Source organism: Vombatus ursinus, unplaced genomic scaffold (genome assembly GCF_900497805.2).
Source record: "Vombatus ursinus unplaced genomic scaffold, bare-nosed wombat genome assembly UNPS02014158.1, whole genome shotgun sequence".
Taxonomy (NCBI): Eukaryota; Metazoa; Chordata; class Mammalia; order Diprotodontia; family Vombatidae; genus Vombatus; species Vombatus ursinus.
The window spans coordinates 5,932,952-5,951,125 of NW_020953936.1; the positions used below are offsets into that span (position 1 = coordinate 5,932,952).

General features: G+C 38.8%; 1 protein-coding gene across 4 annotated transcripts in view; it reads right to left on the reverse strand.

Moving 5' to 3' along the window:
* Positions 1-18,174, reverse strand: part of PTPN3 (protein tyrosine phosphatase, non-receptor type 3) — a 287,103-nt gene that overhangs the window by 17,375 nt on the left and 251,554 nt on the right. For all 4 annotated transcript variants that reach the window (XM_027859060.1, XM_027859063.1, XM_027859062.1 and 1 more), the window contains exons 20-21: positions 6,687-6,777; positions 5,757-5,818 (exon numbers count right to left, since the gene is read on the reverse strand). In XM_027859060.1, coding sequence (XP_027714861.1) covers positions 5,757-5,818; positions 6,687-6,777 — 153 coding nt within the window. The remainder of the gene's footprint in view (positions 1-5,756; positions 5,819-6,686; positions 6,778-18,174) is intronic.

Here is an 18,174-nt window from a genome sequence, read left to right on the forward strand (position 1 = left end):
CAAACACTTTCACTCTGCTGACATCATGGACAATGTAATTTTTTTGTAAAATGATAATGGCACAAATCAACGTTAGCTTTGAGACAGATGAATCATTAAAAAAAAAACAAAACCCTAAACAATCAAAGTGATATTTCATCAGCTGGAATCTGCAAGACAATCTTCAAAAGGAGGCCGGATAATACTCAAAAGACAATACACAGGCAAAATACTAGAAGCTATTTCAATGAGCTTCTTGGATGTAATTTGAACATGGCACAGTAGGAAGAGCACTGAATTAAAACAACAACAACAACAACAAAAAAATTTAGGTTCAAAGCTGTCTATTTACTGTATGATCTTGGCCAAGTCATTTACCTTTCTAGATCTGTTTGTCATCTCCAAAAATGGAACTAAGGATATTTAACACCAATGATCTCATAGAGCATCAAATGAGACAGTGTGTACAAAGTACTTTGTAAAGGGTTATAGAAATATAATCTATTATTATTATTATTATTGTAATCGGCTCCTAATTATGTGTGACCTCTATGGGCCATCTGCCTCTCCTTCTCCCACACCTCTAGTAGGATCTTCCTGTTCTCACTTTACAAAGCATTTGGTATTTTATCTCTACTGGAAAGACAACCACACCCATTTTTAACAACAGAGCAATTTGCTTTGTGCTTAGCTATAATTATTATCCAGATAATCTTGACCTCAGCTTGGTGTTCATTCTAGTTGCCAGAGATCACTCATCATATTGGCCTTCCAAATGTCATATTCCCAATCTTATTCTAACCATCTCCTTCCCTTCTTGAATTATGTATATTTTCTTCATGAGAACATCTGGAATCTGTTCAGACCACATAATACCTTGAAGTTGGCACCACGATGTTTTTGTTTTTGAAAAGAAATATTAATGGTGATTCTCAACAAGAGAAGAGAGGAGAAGGGAATAAGCATTTATGTAATATCTACTCTGTGCCAGGCATTGTGCTAATTACTTTACAAATCTCACCTCATTTGATCCTGGCAACAACTCTTTGAGATAGGTGCTATTATTCCCACTGTACAATTGAGGAAACTGAAGCAAACAGAGATTATGAGACTTGCCCAGTGTCATACAGCTAAGTAAGTGTCTGAAGCTACATTTGAATTCAGGCCTTCCTGATTCCAATATAGGGTATCTGGCTGGCACTTGGGCAGGTACATGAAAAGTAATTTCTATTTAATGAGCTATGAAATTATCATAAATTTTCTCTCCTTGATCTATTTTCCAGGTCAGCTGTTTTAAATACGAGTTACTTTACATTTTCTTCTATTTTTCAGTCTTTTGATTTATTTCACGGAATCTTTAACTTGTATTTGGTCCATTCCAATTTGCAGGAGGTTTTTACTTGGGCAAGGCTTTGTACCACTTGTACTAAAGCTATTAATTTGAGGGAGACCAGTCAAGATGTCAGAGATGGAAATAACAGCCAAGTTCTCTCCCATAACTGTTCCACAAAGACAAAAAAGCACCAGACACAGTCCTGAATGGGAAATCCAAGGGGAAAAAAAAAAAAAAAAACAATGTTAATTTATTTTTTCTACCCCAGGTCAGCACAGGGAAAAGGACAGAGATCTGTCCTGTGGCATTGAGTATGAGGTCTAGTCAAGAATTGTCATGTGAAACATCTCAGGGCAGGAACTATACAAGGGCCTGCCCATGGCAATTCATCAGGGCAAGAAGAGGTCCCAGATCTGGCACAGAGGAACACGACTCTGGAAACAGGTGCCACATGCTAACTCATTACTCAGTGCCAAGTCACAAAAACCATGCAAACTGAGAAGGGGACTGTGCCAAGGAGTGGCAGTCTACTACAAGAGGCAGTTTCAAGCCCTAGGTTGTGTACTGAAGGAGGAGCATGTAAAGAAGCAAGCAGTAGCTGTGTAGCTTTGACCTTGATCCTGGCCCTAAGAAAGAGTCCGAAGTCAGGAAGTAAGGCTGGAGGAACAAATAAACAAAAAATGATATTATCATAAAGAGGTATTATGATGATAGAAACACTCAAGATTCAAACCTAGAAGAAGAGACTGACTTCAAAACATCTATAAGCAAAGCCTCAAAGGAAAACACAAAAGTTCAACTAGAATTCCTAAAGGAAATAAAGCAAGAGTTTTAAAAGGAGGCAAAAATTATTTCATAAATTATATGAGTGCTAGAGAAGACAACTGGAAAAGAAATGAGAGTGCTGGGGGAAAAACAGGAAAAGAAATGAGATCTCTGGAAGAAAATTAGAAAGAGAACAGGTTGGCATATGAAAAACAAAACCTAACTGAAGCAATAGATAATAATGCTCCAAATCACTGATAATTAGAAAAATGCAAATTAAAGCAACTCTGAGGTTCTATCTCACACCCTTCAGATCGGTAAAGGTAGAAAAAAAAATAAAAATTACAAATGTTGGAGGGGTTGTGGGAAAACAGGCACATTAATGCTTCTTTAGCAGAGTTATGAATATGTACTGTTATTCTGGAAAACAATTTGGAACCATGCCCCTAAAGTAAGTAAACTGTGGATGTCCTTTGATGTAACACTACTAGACTGTACTCCCAAAGAGATCAAAGAAAGATGAAAAGGACTCACATATGCAAAAATACTTCTAGTAGCTCTTTTGTAGTTACAAAGAACTGAAAAAAGGAAGCCCATCAACTGGGGAATGGCTGAACACATTATTCCATAAATATAATGGAACACTATGGGATGGTTTCAGAGAAAGCTGAGAAGACATGTATGAAGTGACAGAGGGAAGTGAGCAGAACCAGGAGAACGATTTCTACAGTAACACCACCATTGTAAACAAAATCAGTGTTAAAACACAGTAACTCTAGTCAAAACAATGACCAAGCATGATTCCAGAAGTCCAATGATGAGGTGATGGATCCAAGCTGCATGATGAGGAATACGGTTTTACAAGGCCAATGTGGGGATAAGTTAAGTTTTTTTATTATGCATATTTTTACAAAGGTTTTATTATTTTTTTTCCCACTAGGGCAGGGAAAGGAGGGAGAGAAAAATAAATGCTTATTAATTAAACAAATAAAAATAAAATAAAAACCCCAAGTTTTTAATGTTGAATTTTTCCCATTTGAATTCTCATTTCATTTCTAACTCTTTCCTCTAGTACATTTATTTCATTTATAATATTATTTTTTAACTCTTGCTTCATCTTTCAGGATCCTAGTTGACCTTACAGCCAAACTGTGCCTTGTTTAAGGCTTTGTATGTAGATGTTACAGTGATTCTATTTTTCTGGGTTTGTGTCTTGAGGGTCTGTGTGTGTGTGTGTGTGTGTGTGTGTGTATATATATATATGCATGTATGTGTATATATATGTATGTATGTACACATACATATACATGTATGTGTGTATATGTATGCTCAATGTCAGTGTCTTTTTTATTTTTATTTTTTAGCCTTTTTTCCTAAATTTGAACTTTGTCTTAGGGATAGGCTACGTCTGCTTCTGGATGATCTGGGGTTCTGCAGTGGGTTTTTTTCTGGGTGTTATACACTGTGTTCTTCAAGAGTCTCAGAGGTGGCTCAAGAACAGCCAATTAGCACACTTTCAGTACCCTAAGTGGTCTGATCACTGCCCTCCCAGTCTGAGCTCTGCAGACTCCAAACCCTAGTACATGATCTGGGTAACTCAGAAGCATCAGGCTTACCCTTCAATGGAGCTCCAATAGACACCTCTTAGGCCCGGCCCCAGTCTCACCTAGTCTTAGTTGGAAATTTCCACATCTTTACATTGATGGAACTGTAGGTGAACCTCTGGTTTGTGGTCTCTTCCCTGACACGTAACCTCAGCCTGCAGCTCAATCTGTACTAGAAGGTTATAAGGCTCCAGTCTAGCATCAGAGAGATGTGGTTGTGGACATGTCATTTTAATGATTTAGTTGCCACCTTACGCTCTAATCTGTGTTGAAAAGGTCTTCGCCAGCCTTCTTGGCTAGATTCCTTCTCTGGGGTCCACAGGCTGGCTCCCTGCGTTGATGCAGGCTGAAAATGGAACAATTGTAGATCTTCCTTGTGTTTCCCCATCAACATTTCATCTGGAACTTTTTTGGGGAGTTATCTGGGCTTTCTTACCTCTCAGCTTTGTCCCTAATCCTCTTAGTCTTCTTTAAGAGAGGTTTACATGCCCCACAGAATGTTAGAAACTTAATGGACCTTCAAAATGGGTACATGATTTAGACATAAAGGGGGATACCATGGGCAAACTAGGGGAGCATGGAATAGTTTACCTGTCAGATCTGTGTTGATAAAGGAAGAATTTATGACCAAACAAGAGATAGAGAGCATGACAAGATGTAAAATGGATAATTTTGATTATATTCATTAAAAGTTTTTCCACAAACAAAACCAACGCAGTTAAGATTAGAAGGAAAGCAGAAAGCTGGGAAAATTTTTTTCTACAGCAAGCATCTCTGATTACAGACCTCATTTCTCAAATATATAGAGCATTTCCCTCCAAGTGATAAATGGTCAAAGAATATACCAGGCAGTTTTCAGATGAAGAAATCAGAGTTATCTATAGTCATATGAAAAAATGCTCTAAATCACTATCAATCAGAGATATGCAAATTAAAATAATTCTGAGTTACCACCTTACACCTATCAGATTGGCTAATATGGCAGGAAATAGAAATGATAAATGTTGAAGGGGATGTAGGAAAAATGGGACACTAGTTGGTGTAGTTTTAAACTGATCTGACCATTCTGGAGAGCAATTTGGAACTATGCCCAAAGGCCTATAAAACTGTGCATACCAATACTAGGTCTGTATTCCAAAGAGATTTTTCAAAAAAGAGTAAAGGATCTATTTGTACAAAAATATTTATAGCAACTCCTTTAGTGGTGGCAAAGAATTGGAAATTGAGGGGATGTCCATCAACTGGGGAACGGCTGAACAAGTTCTGGTATATGATTGTGATGGGATACTATTGGACGATAAGAAATGACACGCAGGATAATTTCAGAAAAACCTGGAAAGACTTACATGAACTGATGCAGAGCAAAGTGCGCAGAACCAGGAGAATGCTGAAATAGCAATATTGTATGAGGATCAACTGTAAAGGACTCAGCTATTTTCAGCAATACAAAGATCCAAGACAATTCTAAAGGACTCATGAAAAATGCTATCTACCACCAGAGAAAAATACTAATGGATTCTGACTACAGATTGAAGCATACTACTTTTCACTTTATTTTGTGTGTGTGTGTGTGCGTGTGTGTGTCTGTCTATATGTATAAATGTTTTCGTTTGTGTTCTCTTTCACAACATGACTAATATGAAAATGTTTTGCATGACTGCACATGTATAACCTATATTAAATTGCTTATTATCTCAGGAAGGGGAGTAAGGAGGGAGAGAATTTGGAACTCAAAATAAAAAAAAATGTTAATTGTTTTTGCATGCAATTGGGAAAAAATAAAATATTAAAAACCAAAAACTTAATGGACTTTAGAGCTCAACTAGTTCAACCCTTATGTTTTAGATGGAGAAACAAAAAAGTTTGAGAGAAGTGGTACGTCTTATCCAAAGCTACACAGATAAAAAGTGAAAGAGCCAGTGTGAGAACTTAGATTACTGTGTATTAAACAGGTGTGGTGGCTTTTTTCCATTATTTAAGATGAAACATATAATTACAATTGATATTATAAGAAAATACTTAAGAGAATGCTATTGTGAGTATTCTTTTTTAAAAAAGATATAGATTTGACTTACATTCACATAACTTGCATTAATATAATCTTCATCTCCCTGCAATAATACCCGAGTGGTATCATCTATTAAAAAGAGAAAATTTTTATTTCATTAGGAAACAGTTCAATTTGTAACTATCTTTATCTTTTTTGCTCCAAAGGATTGTTAGTAGCATAAAGGCTATCCTTACAGTATAAAGATAGAAACAAACAGTACAAAGACTGTGGTATTTGCAGATACTCCCACAATAGTTAAGAGAAAACCAGAAATTGTTTTAAAAAAGGAGACAATTATCTAAGGCCTTGAGAATTGAAGTAACTTGCCTAAGTCATATAGGAATCCAAGCCTTTCCTCTTCTAGATTTTTCCATGCTGACCCCCTCTGTACCTGGCACTTGGGTAATGACCATAGGCATCATATAGGAAGAACTAAATACATAATGTTGGGTTGGATAAGATCAAATGATTTAGAGCTGTCAGAGACCAAAGAATTCATCATTTTATAGATGAGGGAATGGAGGCCCCAAGAAATGAAGTGAGAGACTTGCTCAGGGCTGTTGTTGTTATTCAGTCGTTTAGTCTGTGTGTGTGTGTGTGTGTGTGTGTGTGTGTGTGAGTGTGTTTCTTTGAGTCTGACATTACAGCACTATACCACACTCAGTCCAGAAAAATCAATTTCTCTGTATCACACTTAGTAACAATGGCCCATACTTATTTAGTGTTTCAAAGACAAACTACTTTACATATATACTTGATCCTCTCATATAGATACTTATAGTGGCTACCTCATATGGTCATCTATCCATTTTGACATAATTTAGACAGTTTGACATAGGAGAAAATTAAAGCTAAGAAGGGTTAAGTGAGTTACCAACAATACCGGGAGATAGTGTGGGAGGGGACAATAAAAGGAGAGGGTTGAAGTAGTCAAACATTGACATTTGATACTCACAAGGCAGCACATCTTTGTAGCGATTTTTGTCCAAATTTTGAGACAGTTTTGCAAATGTGATGGGCAAACCTGGCTTCTTTCTATAGAGTTGCTACATGACATAAAAGTGAGAAGTCATAAGATTATTCAACAAGTATCTGCCAAAAGTTATGCAAAATTCAAGTACTTCATGGTAAAATTCCTTACCCAAGGGATCAACGTTTTAGGTTCAAAAGCAATTACATGTTCAATTTTAAAGCTTATCATCAAAAAACACAACAAAACATTCCACCATTCTAGCTGACATTACTATTCAACAATTTCTCAATATGAAAGTCTTTTAGAGAGAATTCAAAGGAATAGGTTTGAGTCATTGACAGAAAATAATCATTCCAAAATATAGCAAATCCTAGCTGCCTGACAGTAATTTGAGAAATGCTAGAGAAAAGAAGAAAAACAGAAAACTGGAAAAAAAGACAATTATTTAGACTAAAAATGTTAAAGCACAGATAGGTCCAGAAATGAAGGAAAAAATATTTCAGTTTATCAAAGAAGTAAAAAAAAAAATCTATTTGCCAATAGCATAAACACTTTTAATTCTTTCAGAGTCTCAGCACTGTATGCCCAGGGACAAAACTTCTGTCCCAATACTCAACAAAGAATTCATAATTAACCATCCTAACATGATCATACTTTCACTGCTAATTTTTAGTCAAATGATCTCTGCAATTCATTAAAAAGAGCATGTATACACATATTAAAAGTATGACCCAGTATTATCCCATCCACATTCTTTGATCTTACTTGTATGTTTTTGGAGAAAATATGCAACTGTGCCAATGGGGTCCATTACTAATTTGTAACCCCAGGCCCTTACTGCTGCATGGTAATCCTGCTGTTCTTTCCTGATTAGACCTATATGATACCCCATACAGAGACTGTTCCGGTTCCAAATGAGGCAGCATGGCATACAGAACAGGGCATTAAACTTGGAGGCAGGGAGAAATAGGTTACTATGTGACCCTGGGCAAGTCACTTGACCTCTCTGTGACTCAGTTTCCCCATTTGTAAAATGAAGAGGATGGACTTTAAGGTACCTTTCTTATGATTCTCAAGTCTTTTACAAAACCCCCCTTCCCTAACTCTGCCTCCTTTTTCAGAAGATGACCTTCCCTCCCACTTCACTCAAAAAAATAGAGGCTATCTATTATAAGTTCCCTCTTCTCCCTTACTCTATACCTCAAAGCCTCTGTCACCTCTATTCTTTCCTCCTTTGCTCCAGTCTCAAAAGGAGATATGTGTGGTACTTTTCTTTGACAAAGCCAACCCCTCAACTTGTGTGCTTGGCCTCCCCACCCCCTAGACTCCTCCTCAATTTCTCTCTCTCTGTCATAATAGAATATACCCATGTTTACCCATTTAAAACAAAACAAAATAAAACCTTTTATCTGGTCTGGTCATCTTACTGAACTACTGTCAAACATCCCTTTCCATTTTCATAGTCAAACTCCCAGAAAGAGCTGTAACTGCTCCCGTTTCATTTCCCAAAGTCTAGTCACATGACCTCCAAACTTACCATTCAACAGAAACTCTTTTCTCTGAGGTTAAATTTGTGGCCTTTTCTTAATCCTGATTCTCCTTGACCTTTCTGCAGATAATGGTGACCATCTCCTTCATACTCTTTTCTCCCTTGGGTTTTGTAACACTGCTCTTTCTTCCTTATCCTTTTGTTTGAGCGATCTTCATCAATAATGTTTGTTGAATCATCCCTCCCTCCCTCTCTCCCCGCCCCTTCCTTCTGTTCCTCTGTCTGTCTTCAATTTTATCAACTCCCATGGAATCAATTATCACAGCTATATGCTAAGCCCTGATCTCTTTCTCTCTTCATCTTCAGGTCTGTATCACTAAACTGATTGCCAAACAACTCTACCCAGATATAAGGACTACTCTGGCATCTCAAATTCAACAGGCCCCGAAATGGAACTCATTACAGGATCAAAGAAGAAAAGAATTAGAATCAGAAGGAACTACAGTAGCCACATAGTCTAGCTTTTCATTTTGCAAATGAGGAAAATAAGGTAGTGCAGCGGACAGAGAGCTGGGCCTTGAGTCAGGAAGACTGACATTCAAATGTGGCTTTAGACATTCACTAGCTATGTGATCCTGGGCAAGTCACTTAACCTCAGTTTTCTCATCAGTAAAATGGGGATTATCATTGAGCCTTCCTCCCAGGGTTATTGTGAGGGTAAAATGAGATCATAATTATAAAACACTTATCACAGTGCCTGGCACATAGTGTTATATAAATGTTGGCTTATCATTACGTTATTATTGTTAGAGATCAGATAACTTGCCCAAGATCAGACATTTAATAAATAAATGTCTAAGGTGGGAAGCAAATCCATGTCCTCTTAAATCCAAACTCATCACTCTTTCCACTCTGCTACATTGCTTCTTATCTTCTCCCTTAAGCCCACTCTTTCCTTCGTTTCCTCTGAGGTCATCACCACTCTTCTCATCATTCAGATTTGCAACCTGAAGTCATTCTTGACTTCATCCTCCACCTTATCCTCCCACATCTAAACAATGTTCAACTCCTGACAATCCTACCTGAATAATATTTCTCCCACTAATGCCCTTCTCTTCATCCACACAGGCCACAACCCTAGTCCAAGCCTTCATCGTCTCTTGCCTGGACTACGGCAGTGGCTTGCTAATTGGTCTCCCCTCTTCCAGTCTTTTCTCTCTCCAATTCACCCTTCACACAGCTGCCAAATCAAAATCTGAAACACACAGGCTTTCACCATGTCCTTCTACTGCTGAAAAACCTCCAGTAGCTCCTTATTACCTCTAGAATAAACAACAAAATCCTTAGCCGTTTAAAGCCTTGCATGATCTTGTTACCACCCACGTTTCCAGGCCTATTTCACATTACTCTCCTCCACACATTCTTTATTCCAGTCACACTGATCTACTGTTAGTTCCCAGAACTGGGCATTCCTCCTTTTGCTTCTGTGTCTCCACAGGAAACTAAAAGTTTTCACTTCCATCTAGGTCCAGTTCAGGTATGGCCTCCTACATGAACCCCTTCCTGTTTCCTCTACTTATAAGTACCCTCTTAATCTCCTCAAATTATTTTGTATTTGTTCCTTCTCAGAATAGAATGTAAACTCATGCTGCATTCTCTGAATAGAATGTAAACTCCTTGAAAATGGGGAACTTGCTGAATTAAGTTGTGGGGGAAAAATAGAAATGGAATTTACAGTGTAAAAACAATATGGGGATATTGATAATTAGGCAGTTGGCCAAACACCTGCCTTAATTATTTTATCATATAGCAGAGAGAATCTTAACCTGGGATCAATGAACTTAGTTGTTTTGTTTTTTTTTAAATAGTCTGATAACTATGCTTCAATATATTTCAAAAGAGTGATTCGGTGAATGGAACACTGCCTGGAGTCAGGAAGATTCGTCTTCCTGAGTTCAAATCTGCCCTCAGACATTTACCAGCTGTGTGACCCTGGGCAAGTCACTTAACCTTGATTATCTCAGTTTCCTCATCTGTAAAATGAGCTGGAGAAGGAAATGGCAAACTACCCCAGTATCTCTGTCAAGAACATCCCAAATGGGGGCAGCTAGGTGGCGCAGTGGATACAGCACCGACCCTAGATTGAAGAGGACCTGAGTTCAATGAGTTCAAATCCAGTCTCAGACACATAATACTTATTAGCTGTCTGACCCTGGGCAAGTCTCTTAAACCCACTGCCTAACCAAAAAAACAAAACAAAAAAAAACTCCAAATGGGGTCACAGAAAGTCGAACACAACTGAAATGACTGAACAACACAACAATAACAACCTTTCCAGTTTTCTTACAACTTACTCCCTAACATGTACTCTTTGATCTAGTGACTGGCCTCCTGACTGTTCCACAAAGAAGATACTCCATGTCTTGGTTCGGGTCATGCTCTCTGGCTATTCCTCCAAGGGGAGGAACACTCTCCCTCCTCTCTGACTACCTCCTTGACTTTCTTCAAACCCCACCTTCCACAGGAAGCCCTCCCCAACACCTCTTAATTCCAGTGCCTCCCTTCTTTTAATCATTTCCTATTGATCCTACATATAGCTTGTTTTGTATATATTTGTTTACATGTTGTCTCCCCCGCTAGACTGTAAGCTCCCTGAGGGCAGAGGCTGTCTTTTTGCCTCCTTTTATATCCCCAGCACTTTGCACAGTGCCTGGCACACAGCAGGCACTTCATCTATATTTATTGAATTGCATTACATGAAGTCCTTCCTGCTTCCTCTTGTTTAACATGCCCTCTCAATCTCCTCAAATTATTTTATGTTTATATATTGGGGGACATGTTGTATTCTCCCAGTAGAACGTAAATGCCTAGAAAATGGGGACTCTACAGTGGTGTTTACAGAATAAACATCTAATATTTGCTGAAGTGAGTTGTGATAAAGGCCCAAGTAAAGGAAATATAAAAGAGAAAAAGACTCAAAGATCCTACACTCAGGAAATGGTTTCCATAGATTGATTAAAAACGGATTGTTTTGAGGTATGAGTGAATATTTGTGATTCATATGACCTTTGGTATATCTTAATAACTTATGAATCAGTCTCACAAATAACAAGACTACCCACTCCTAGTTGAGTTTTTTTTTTTTTAAATCTTTCATCAACCATCTTCTCCTACACTCCAAAGCTAACCTGACAGTTATGGAAACCAGCATGAAAAATGGAAGCTGTGCCTCAGTGTCCTTTACCACAGGGATGGTAGTAAAATGAAAAGAGCACTGAATTTGGTTGGAGTTGGAAGATCCTAATTTCCAATTCTACCACTTTTTGTAATCTTAGGCAGATTATTTAATGTTTTTTAATTAATTAATTATTATTATTTTTTTTTAGTTCTCAACATTCACTTCCACAAGATTTTGAATTCCAATTTTTCCCCTCTCCCCTCCCTCATCCTAAGACAGCATGCATTCTGAATATCCCTTCCCCCAATCTGCCCTCCCTATTATCACCTCCCACCCTTTCCCTTACCCCTCTCCCCTTCTATTTTCCTATAGGGCAGGATAGATTTCTATACCCCATTGCCTGTATATCTTATGTGAAAACAATTTTTAACATTCGTTTTTTAAAACATTTGAGTTTCAAATTCTCTCCCTTCTTTCTTTCTCACTCACTCTCCTTGAGAAAACAAGCAGTTCGATACAGCTTATACACGTGTAGTCATGCAAAACATTCCCAGGAATAGTAATGTTGTGAGAGATTAACTTTATTTCCCTCCATCCTATCCCCCCCCAGTTTACTCTATTCTCTCCTTTGATCCTGTCCTTCCTCAAGTGTTTGCTTCTGATCACCCCCTTCTCCCAATCTGCTCTCCCTTCTATCACCCCCCTCTTTTATCCCCTTCCTCCCTATTTTCCTGTAGGGTAAGATAGATTTCCATACCCAATTGAGTGTGTATGTTATTCCCTCCTTAAGTCAAATCCAATGAGGGTAAGACTCACTCATTTCTCTCACCTCCCCCCTCTTCCTTTCCACTGTAAAAGCTTTTTCTTGCCTCTTTTATGAGAGAGAATTTCCCCCATTCTACCTTTCCCTTTCTCCTTCTCCCAGTACAATCCTCTCTCTCACCCTTTAATTTTATTTTTTAGATATCATCCCTTCACATTCAACTCATCCTGTACCCTCTGTCTATATATATGTGTGTGTCTACGTGTGTGTGTGTGTGTGTGTGGATACACACACATACATACATATATATACACACACACATGTACATATATACATATATACATACACATACACATTATATATATATATTTCTTCCAACTACCCTAATACTGACAAAGGTCTTATGAGTTACAAATACCATCTTTTCATGTAGGAATATAAACAGTTCAACTTTAATAAGCCCCTTATGGTTTATCTTTCCTGTTTTACCTTTTCATGCTTCTCTTGACTCTTGTATTTGAAAGTCAGATTTTCTATTCAGCTCTGGTTTTTTCATCAAGAATGCTTGAAAGTCATCTACTTCATTGAATATCCATTTTGTTCCCTGAACAATTATACTCAGTTTCCTGAGTAGGTGATTCTTGGTTGTAATCTTATCTCCTTTAACCTCTGGAATATTAATGTAGAAGCTGCTAAATCTTGTGTTATCCTAATTGTGTTTCCACAATACTTGAATTGTTCCTTTCTATATGCTTGCAATATTTTCTCCTTGACCTGGGAACTCTGGATTTTGGCTGTAATATTTCTAGGAGTTTTCCTTTGGGGATCTCTTTCAGGAGGTGATTGGTGGATTCTTTCAATTTCTATTTTACCCTCTGGTTTGAGAATATCAGGGCAGTTTTCCTTGATAATTTCTTGAAAGATGATGTCTAGGATCTTTTTTTTTTTTTGATCATGGCTTTCAGGTAGTCGAATAATTTTAAAATTCTCTCTCCTGGATCTATTTTCCAGATCAGTTGCTTTTCCAATGAGATTTCACATTGTCTTCTATTTTTTCCATCCTTTTGGTTTTGTTTTATAATTTCTTGATTTCTCATAGAGTTGTTAGCTTCCATTTACTCCACTCTAGTTTTTAAGGAATTATTCTCTTCAGTGACCTTGTGGACCTCCTTTTCCATTTGGCCAATTTTGCTTTTTAAGGTATTCTTCTCCTCATTGGCTTTTTGGAACTCTTTTGCCATTTAGGTTAGGCTATTTCTTAAGGTGTTACTTTCTTCAGTATTTTTTGGGGTCTCTAGCAAGCTGTTGACTCGTTTTTCATGATTTTCTTGCATCACTCTCATTTCTCTTTCCAGTTTTTCCTCTACTTCTGTTACTTGCTTCTTAAAATCTTTTTTGAGTTCTTCCATGGCCAATTCATATTTTTCTTGGAGGCTTCAGATGTAGGAGCTTTGATTTTGTTGTCTTCTTCTGGTTGTATGTTTTGATCTTCTTTGTCACCAGAGTAAGATCCTATAGTATGAATTTTTTTCTGCTGTTTGCTCATGTTCCCAGCCAATTACTTGACTTTTTAACTCTTTGTTAAGGTAGGGCTCTGCTTCCAGTGTGGAGGATATATTGTCCCAAGTTTCAAGGGTTTTGTGCAGCTGTTTTCAGAGAAATTTATAAATTTTCAGTTCTTCCAAGGTAGTATAATCAAAGGAGAGGGGTTTCCTCCTTTCCTGGCTTGTGCTCTGGTCTATGAATGACCACAAGCACTCTTTTTTGCCTTGGACCTGTGAGGAGGATTCCTTCTCCAGCACCACCACAAGCTCTGCCATGTCAGTGCTCCTCTTTGTCCCAAGACCGCCACACAGAACTATGACCCAGATCCAAGGACAGGCAAAGCAAGAGAATCCTGCCTCAGTGCCAGCAAAGAGATCCTTGCAATCCTCCTCTGATCAGCTGCTCAATATCTGTGGGCCAAGAGTTTCAGAAGCAGCCACTGCCACTGCCCCAGGGCTGCACCAGCCCGTGCTCCTCTCTCACCCAGCTCTGACATACTTAATCTTTTTTGAACCTTAGTTTCCTCATCTGTAAAATGGGAGCCAAAAATCTTTGTACTGACTGCCTCACTGGGGATGAAAGTGCTCTATAGACTGCAAAATGCCACATAAACATGAGCTGACAATAGAGTTAAAAGTTGCTAAATTTTAAAATATACAAAACACTTGCCTAACAAATTCACCAAACAGAATTCTGTCCTTAAGGAATTAATACATTTAGTTCCAAATTCACTCTAAGAAATAATAATTTCCCTTGCCCTCCAATAAATGCTAAAACTACTGAATTTGAGGGGAAGCTAGGTGGAGTACTGGATAAACTGCTGGATCTGGAGCTTGGAAGACTCCTCTTTCTGAATTCAAAGCTGGCTTCAGATACTAACTAACTGTGTGACTTTGGGCAAGTCACTTCACCTTCATCTGTAAAATGAATTGGAGAAGGAAATGTCAAACTATTCCAATGTCTTTGCCAAGAAAACCCCAACTAAGGTCATGAAAATTTGGATGCAACTGGAAATGACTGCAATTTGAAAGTCCCGTCTTGCAATTTTCCTCCTCCCTGTTCCTGTTGCTAGCCAGGGGTGACCAGCTGCTTCAACTCTGTGTTAGAGTTAAACTCCAGGAACCATCTAAAGTTCTAAAATGACCTTTTTTTTGCCAAGTTCAACAAAAACTGTTTTGATGTAAGGAATAGAGAGATAGGGCTGGAACTATGATTTGTGAGTGTTGGCAACTTCAAGATGAAGAAACCCGCCTCTACCCATATATATTGGCACCTTCTCTGCAATTTATAATCTGCAAATTATAATTGGGCACTGAGCAATTAAGCAATTTGCCCAGGTGTATGTTAGAGGCAGGACTTGAATGTAGCTCCAAGGCCAGATCTCTATCCACCACACCATCCTGCCTCTTACCTCAATGCAAAGGTTGTTCTTAAAAAGAATACAAGCATTAGCTTAGGAACAGAGCAGTCAATGTAGGTACAAACTACCAGTTTCTTATCTATAAGACCAGGGTTGTCAAATATGTAGGCCCTGGAATATTTCCCTTTCCCCACAAACCAGATTAAAACGTAACTGAGAAATATTTAACAAAATAAATAAAAATATAATAAAACATAGATAATGTTAATATGGAGTTTTCTAAGTCAACATGTAGTCTGCAGGGATCCTTCTGGATTGTTTAGTGGTCCCCATTTCTATTTGAGTTTGATGCCAATGTATAAAGACCATCCTCATAGCAACATCACTATCAACCAGATGTTGGACCCAGCCTTGACAGTAATGCAGTTGATTCCTTAGCTCTGGGTATTAATTCTGTAATTAACTGTACTGTTGCTCCTGGGAAAAAATATCTAGGAGAAGATAAATTCAAGAGTTAGATCTCAAATTCAGAATGGGAAGAATTCTTTTTTTTGGGGGGGGGGAGGTAGGAAGGAGGGAGGCAATAGAGGATTAAGTGACTCGCCCAGGGTCACACAGCTAGTAACTGACATTGGAGTTGGGTGTTGTGTGTGTGTGTGTGGGGGGGGGGGGATAATCAGGTGGCAGTTTTTGGTGACCAGTTTCCTCATCTGTAAAATGAAGGGGTTGGATCAGATAACCTTGGAGGTCCTGGCAACTCTACATCTCTATCATCCCTCTCCTATAATTTTTATCCATATTTTCACATAACTCCTTCACTAGCACTTTAGCGACCTCCTCTTGTTCTTTGAATATCTTGAGAATACCAACAAACCAACTGGGCTATCCGTCATCAGTTATCAGCGTACCTCCTCTTCTAGTCATCTATATCTCTTCTTTTCTATACCTCACTTCTTCTGTCTGAGCTGTTGGGAACACTCTGCACCTCTTATCTGCATAATCTTTATCACCCCAGTGCCCTTTGGATTATTTTGAATTTGAGTTCTGAGACCCTGGTATTAATCTGGTTTATAAAAATATATCATCTTTGGGAGAATGCTATTGTGAACAATGCGTTCTCTTGCAATAGAGGGCAGTTTGGAATTATGTGAAGTATTGGACCTTTTCTCTAACATACTCCTGCTCAAATGTACTCCTGGGATCAATTCTGGGCCCAGCTTACTATCCATATGCAGTTTCATGGTAAAACATGAACAGCAATATATCGACAATATACAAATATGGATGGTTATTATCCAAAACACACACTGATCAATTAATTCAACAAGCTGCCAATATATCTGCACGCCATAATCTAGATTTTATTATAAATACTTTATTTAAAAGTGTAAAAACCATTGTTATCTCATGGGCTGTGTAGTACAGGCAGGAGATCGGATCTGGCCTGTGGGCTGTAGTCTGCTGACCCTGACTAGACTATGCACACATTTTATCACTTCTTGTTTTACCCAAGTGGATGATTAGAGGTAGTACGCCATTGTGGATGAGCGGCTGAGCTTAGAGTCAGAAGACCTGGCCTTAAATCCTGTCTCTGACACTTAACAGCTGTGTGAACACGCAGGATTCCCTTGACTTCTCTAACCCTCAGTTTCCTCATCTGTAAAATGGGAAGCAGTGTGGGACAACGAATAATGGGCTACCCTTCAACTAAAGAGGACTTGGATTCACATAGGACTTTGGGTTGATTGGTATCAGGGCCATAGTGAATTGTTTTTTTTCAATTCCTTCAAATGTTTAGGTACCAAAGAATGACCTATGTGGGGTATGGTCAACACAGAAAAGTACAGGATAAAACAAACGTCCCAGTTCCTCGTAGATTTCAGGAATCCCCAGAGATGTGATTGTAGGTGACATCCCAGCCACAACACCTTTCTAAGGTGTGCCTATTACTGTCCTCCTCTCCATGACCCCCTAGGAATCCCAGTTCTTCTTGCTCCAATCAAGTCACCCACATTCCCAGCCACCTAGAGGAACTCCCTGTGCCTTCACTGCCCTTTTTAGCCTTAAGTTCTTTTGGAAAATTTGAGGAGGGAGAAAGCACTCTCAGCTGTGGGTATCAGAGAGGGCTTGACGGAGGAAGAGGAACCTGAACTGAGTCTTGAAAGAAAAGGGAGAAATGAAGAGAGCATATTCCAGGACGGGTGATGGCCTGAACAAACAAATGTCCTCAGGCAGGTGAGAGCATGACAGGCTTGGGGAATAGCTAATAGCCCAGTTTAGGTGGACAAGGGCTGCGGAAAAGGAAACAGTGGTAAATAAGGCCAGAAGGGTCAGCAGGAGCCAGACTGATGAAGGCTATCCTTAGCCTGGCAAAAATGTGTGTACTTTTAGCCACTGGATGCTTTCGAACAAAAGAGTGACATGTTCAAAACCCATACATTAGGAAGACTATTTGGGGCAGTTTTTGCCATCCCCTTCTGTAAGTCAGTGTTGCTCTTGGCTGCTATGTCTTTCCATTTGGCAATGAGATTATGTCTGGCTGAGGCAGTTTCTAGGCTCTTTGGCATTTCCCATTCTGCATTAAACATTTCTAGGAAACAGTAATAGAGCCAATATCCTTATGTTCATTTATTTCCCGCTGACAATCAACAGCTTGTTTAAACAGGTTGGCCAAGCTGCCATAACTCCATTAAGTGCTGCTAATGGCTGCATTCTAGTCTTAGCTTTGTCATAACTAACTGTGTGACCTTGGGCAGATCACTTATCTATGAGCCTCAGTTTCCTCAGCACCTCCATGTACTCTTCAATCCAGTGACACCAGCCTCTTTCCTATTCCTTGTGCAAGACACTCCCTTTTGGGATTCTGGCCATTTTCTCTGGCCATCCCCACAGCTGGAATTCTCCCCCTCCTCGTCGGTACCTCTTGGGTTCCTTCAAGCCTCAGCTAAAATCCTACCCTCTATGAGAAGCAATTCCCAATCTCCTTTAACGTGAAGTGCCTTCCCTCTATAATCATTTCCAATTTATTGTGTATGTATCTTGTTTGTACTTGGTTGTTTACATCACATCTCTTCCATTAGACTGTGAGCTCTTTGAGGAACAGGGACCATGTGTGTCTTTCCCTGTATCCCCAGG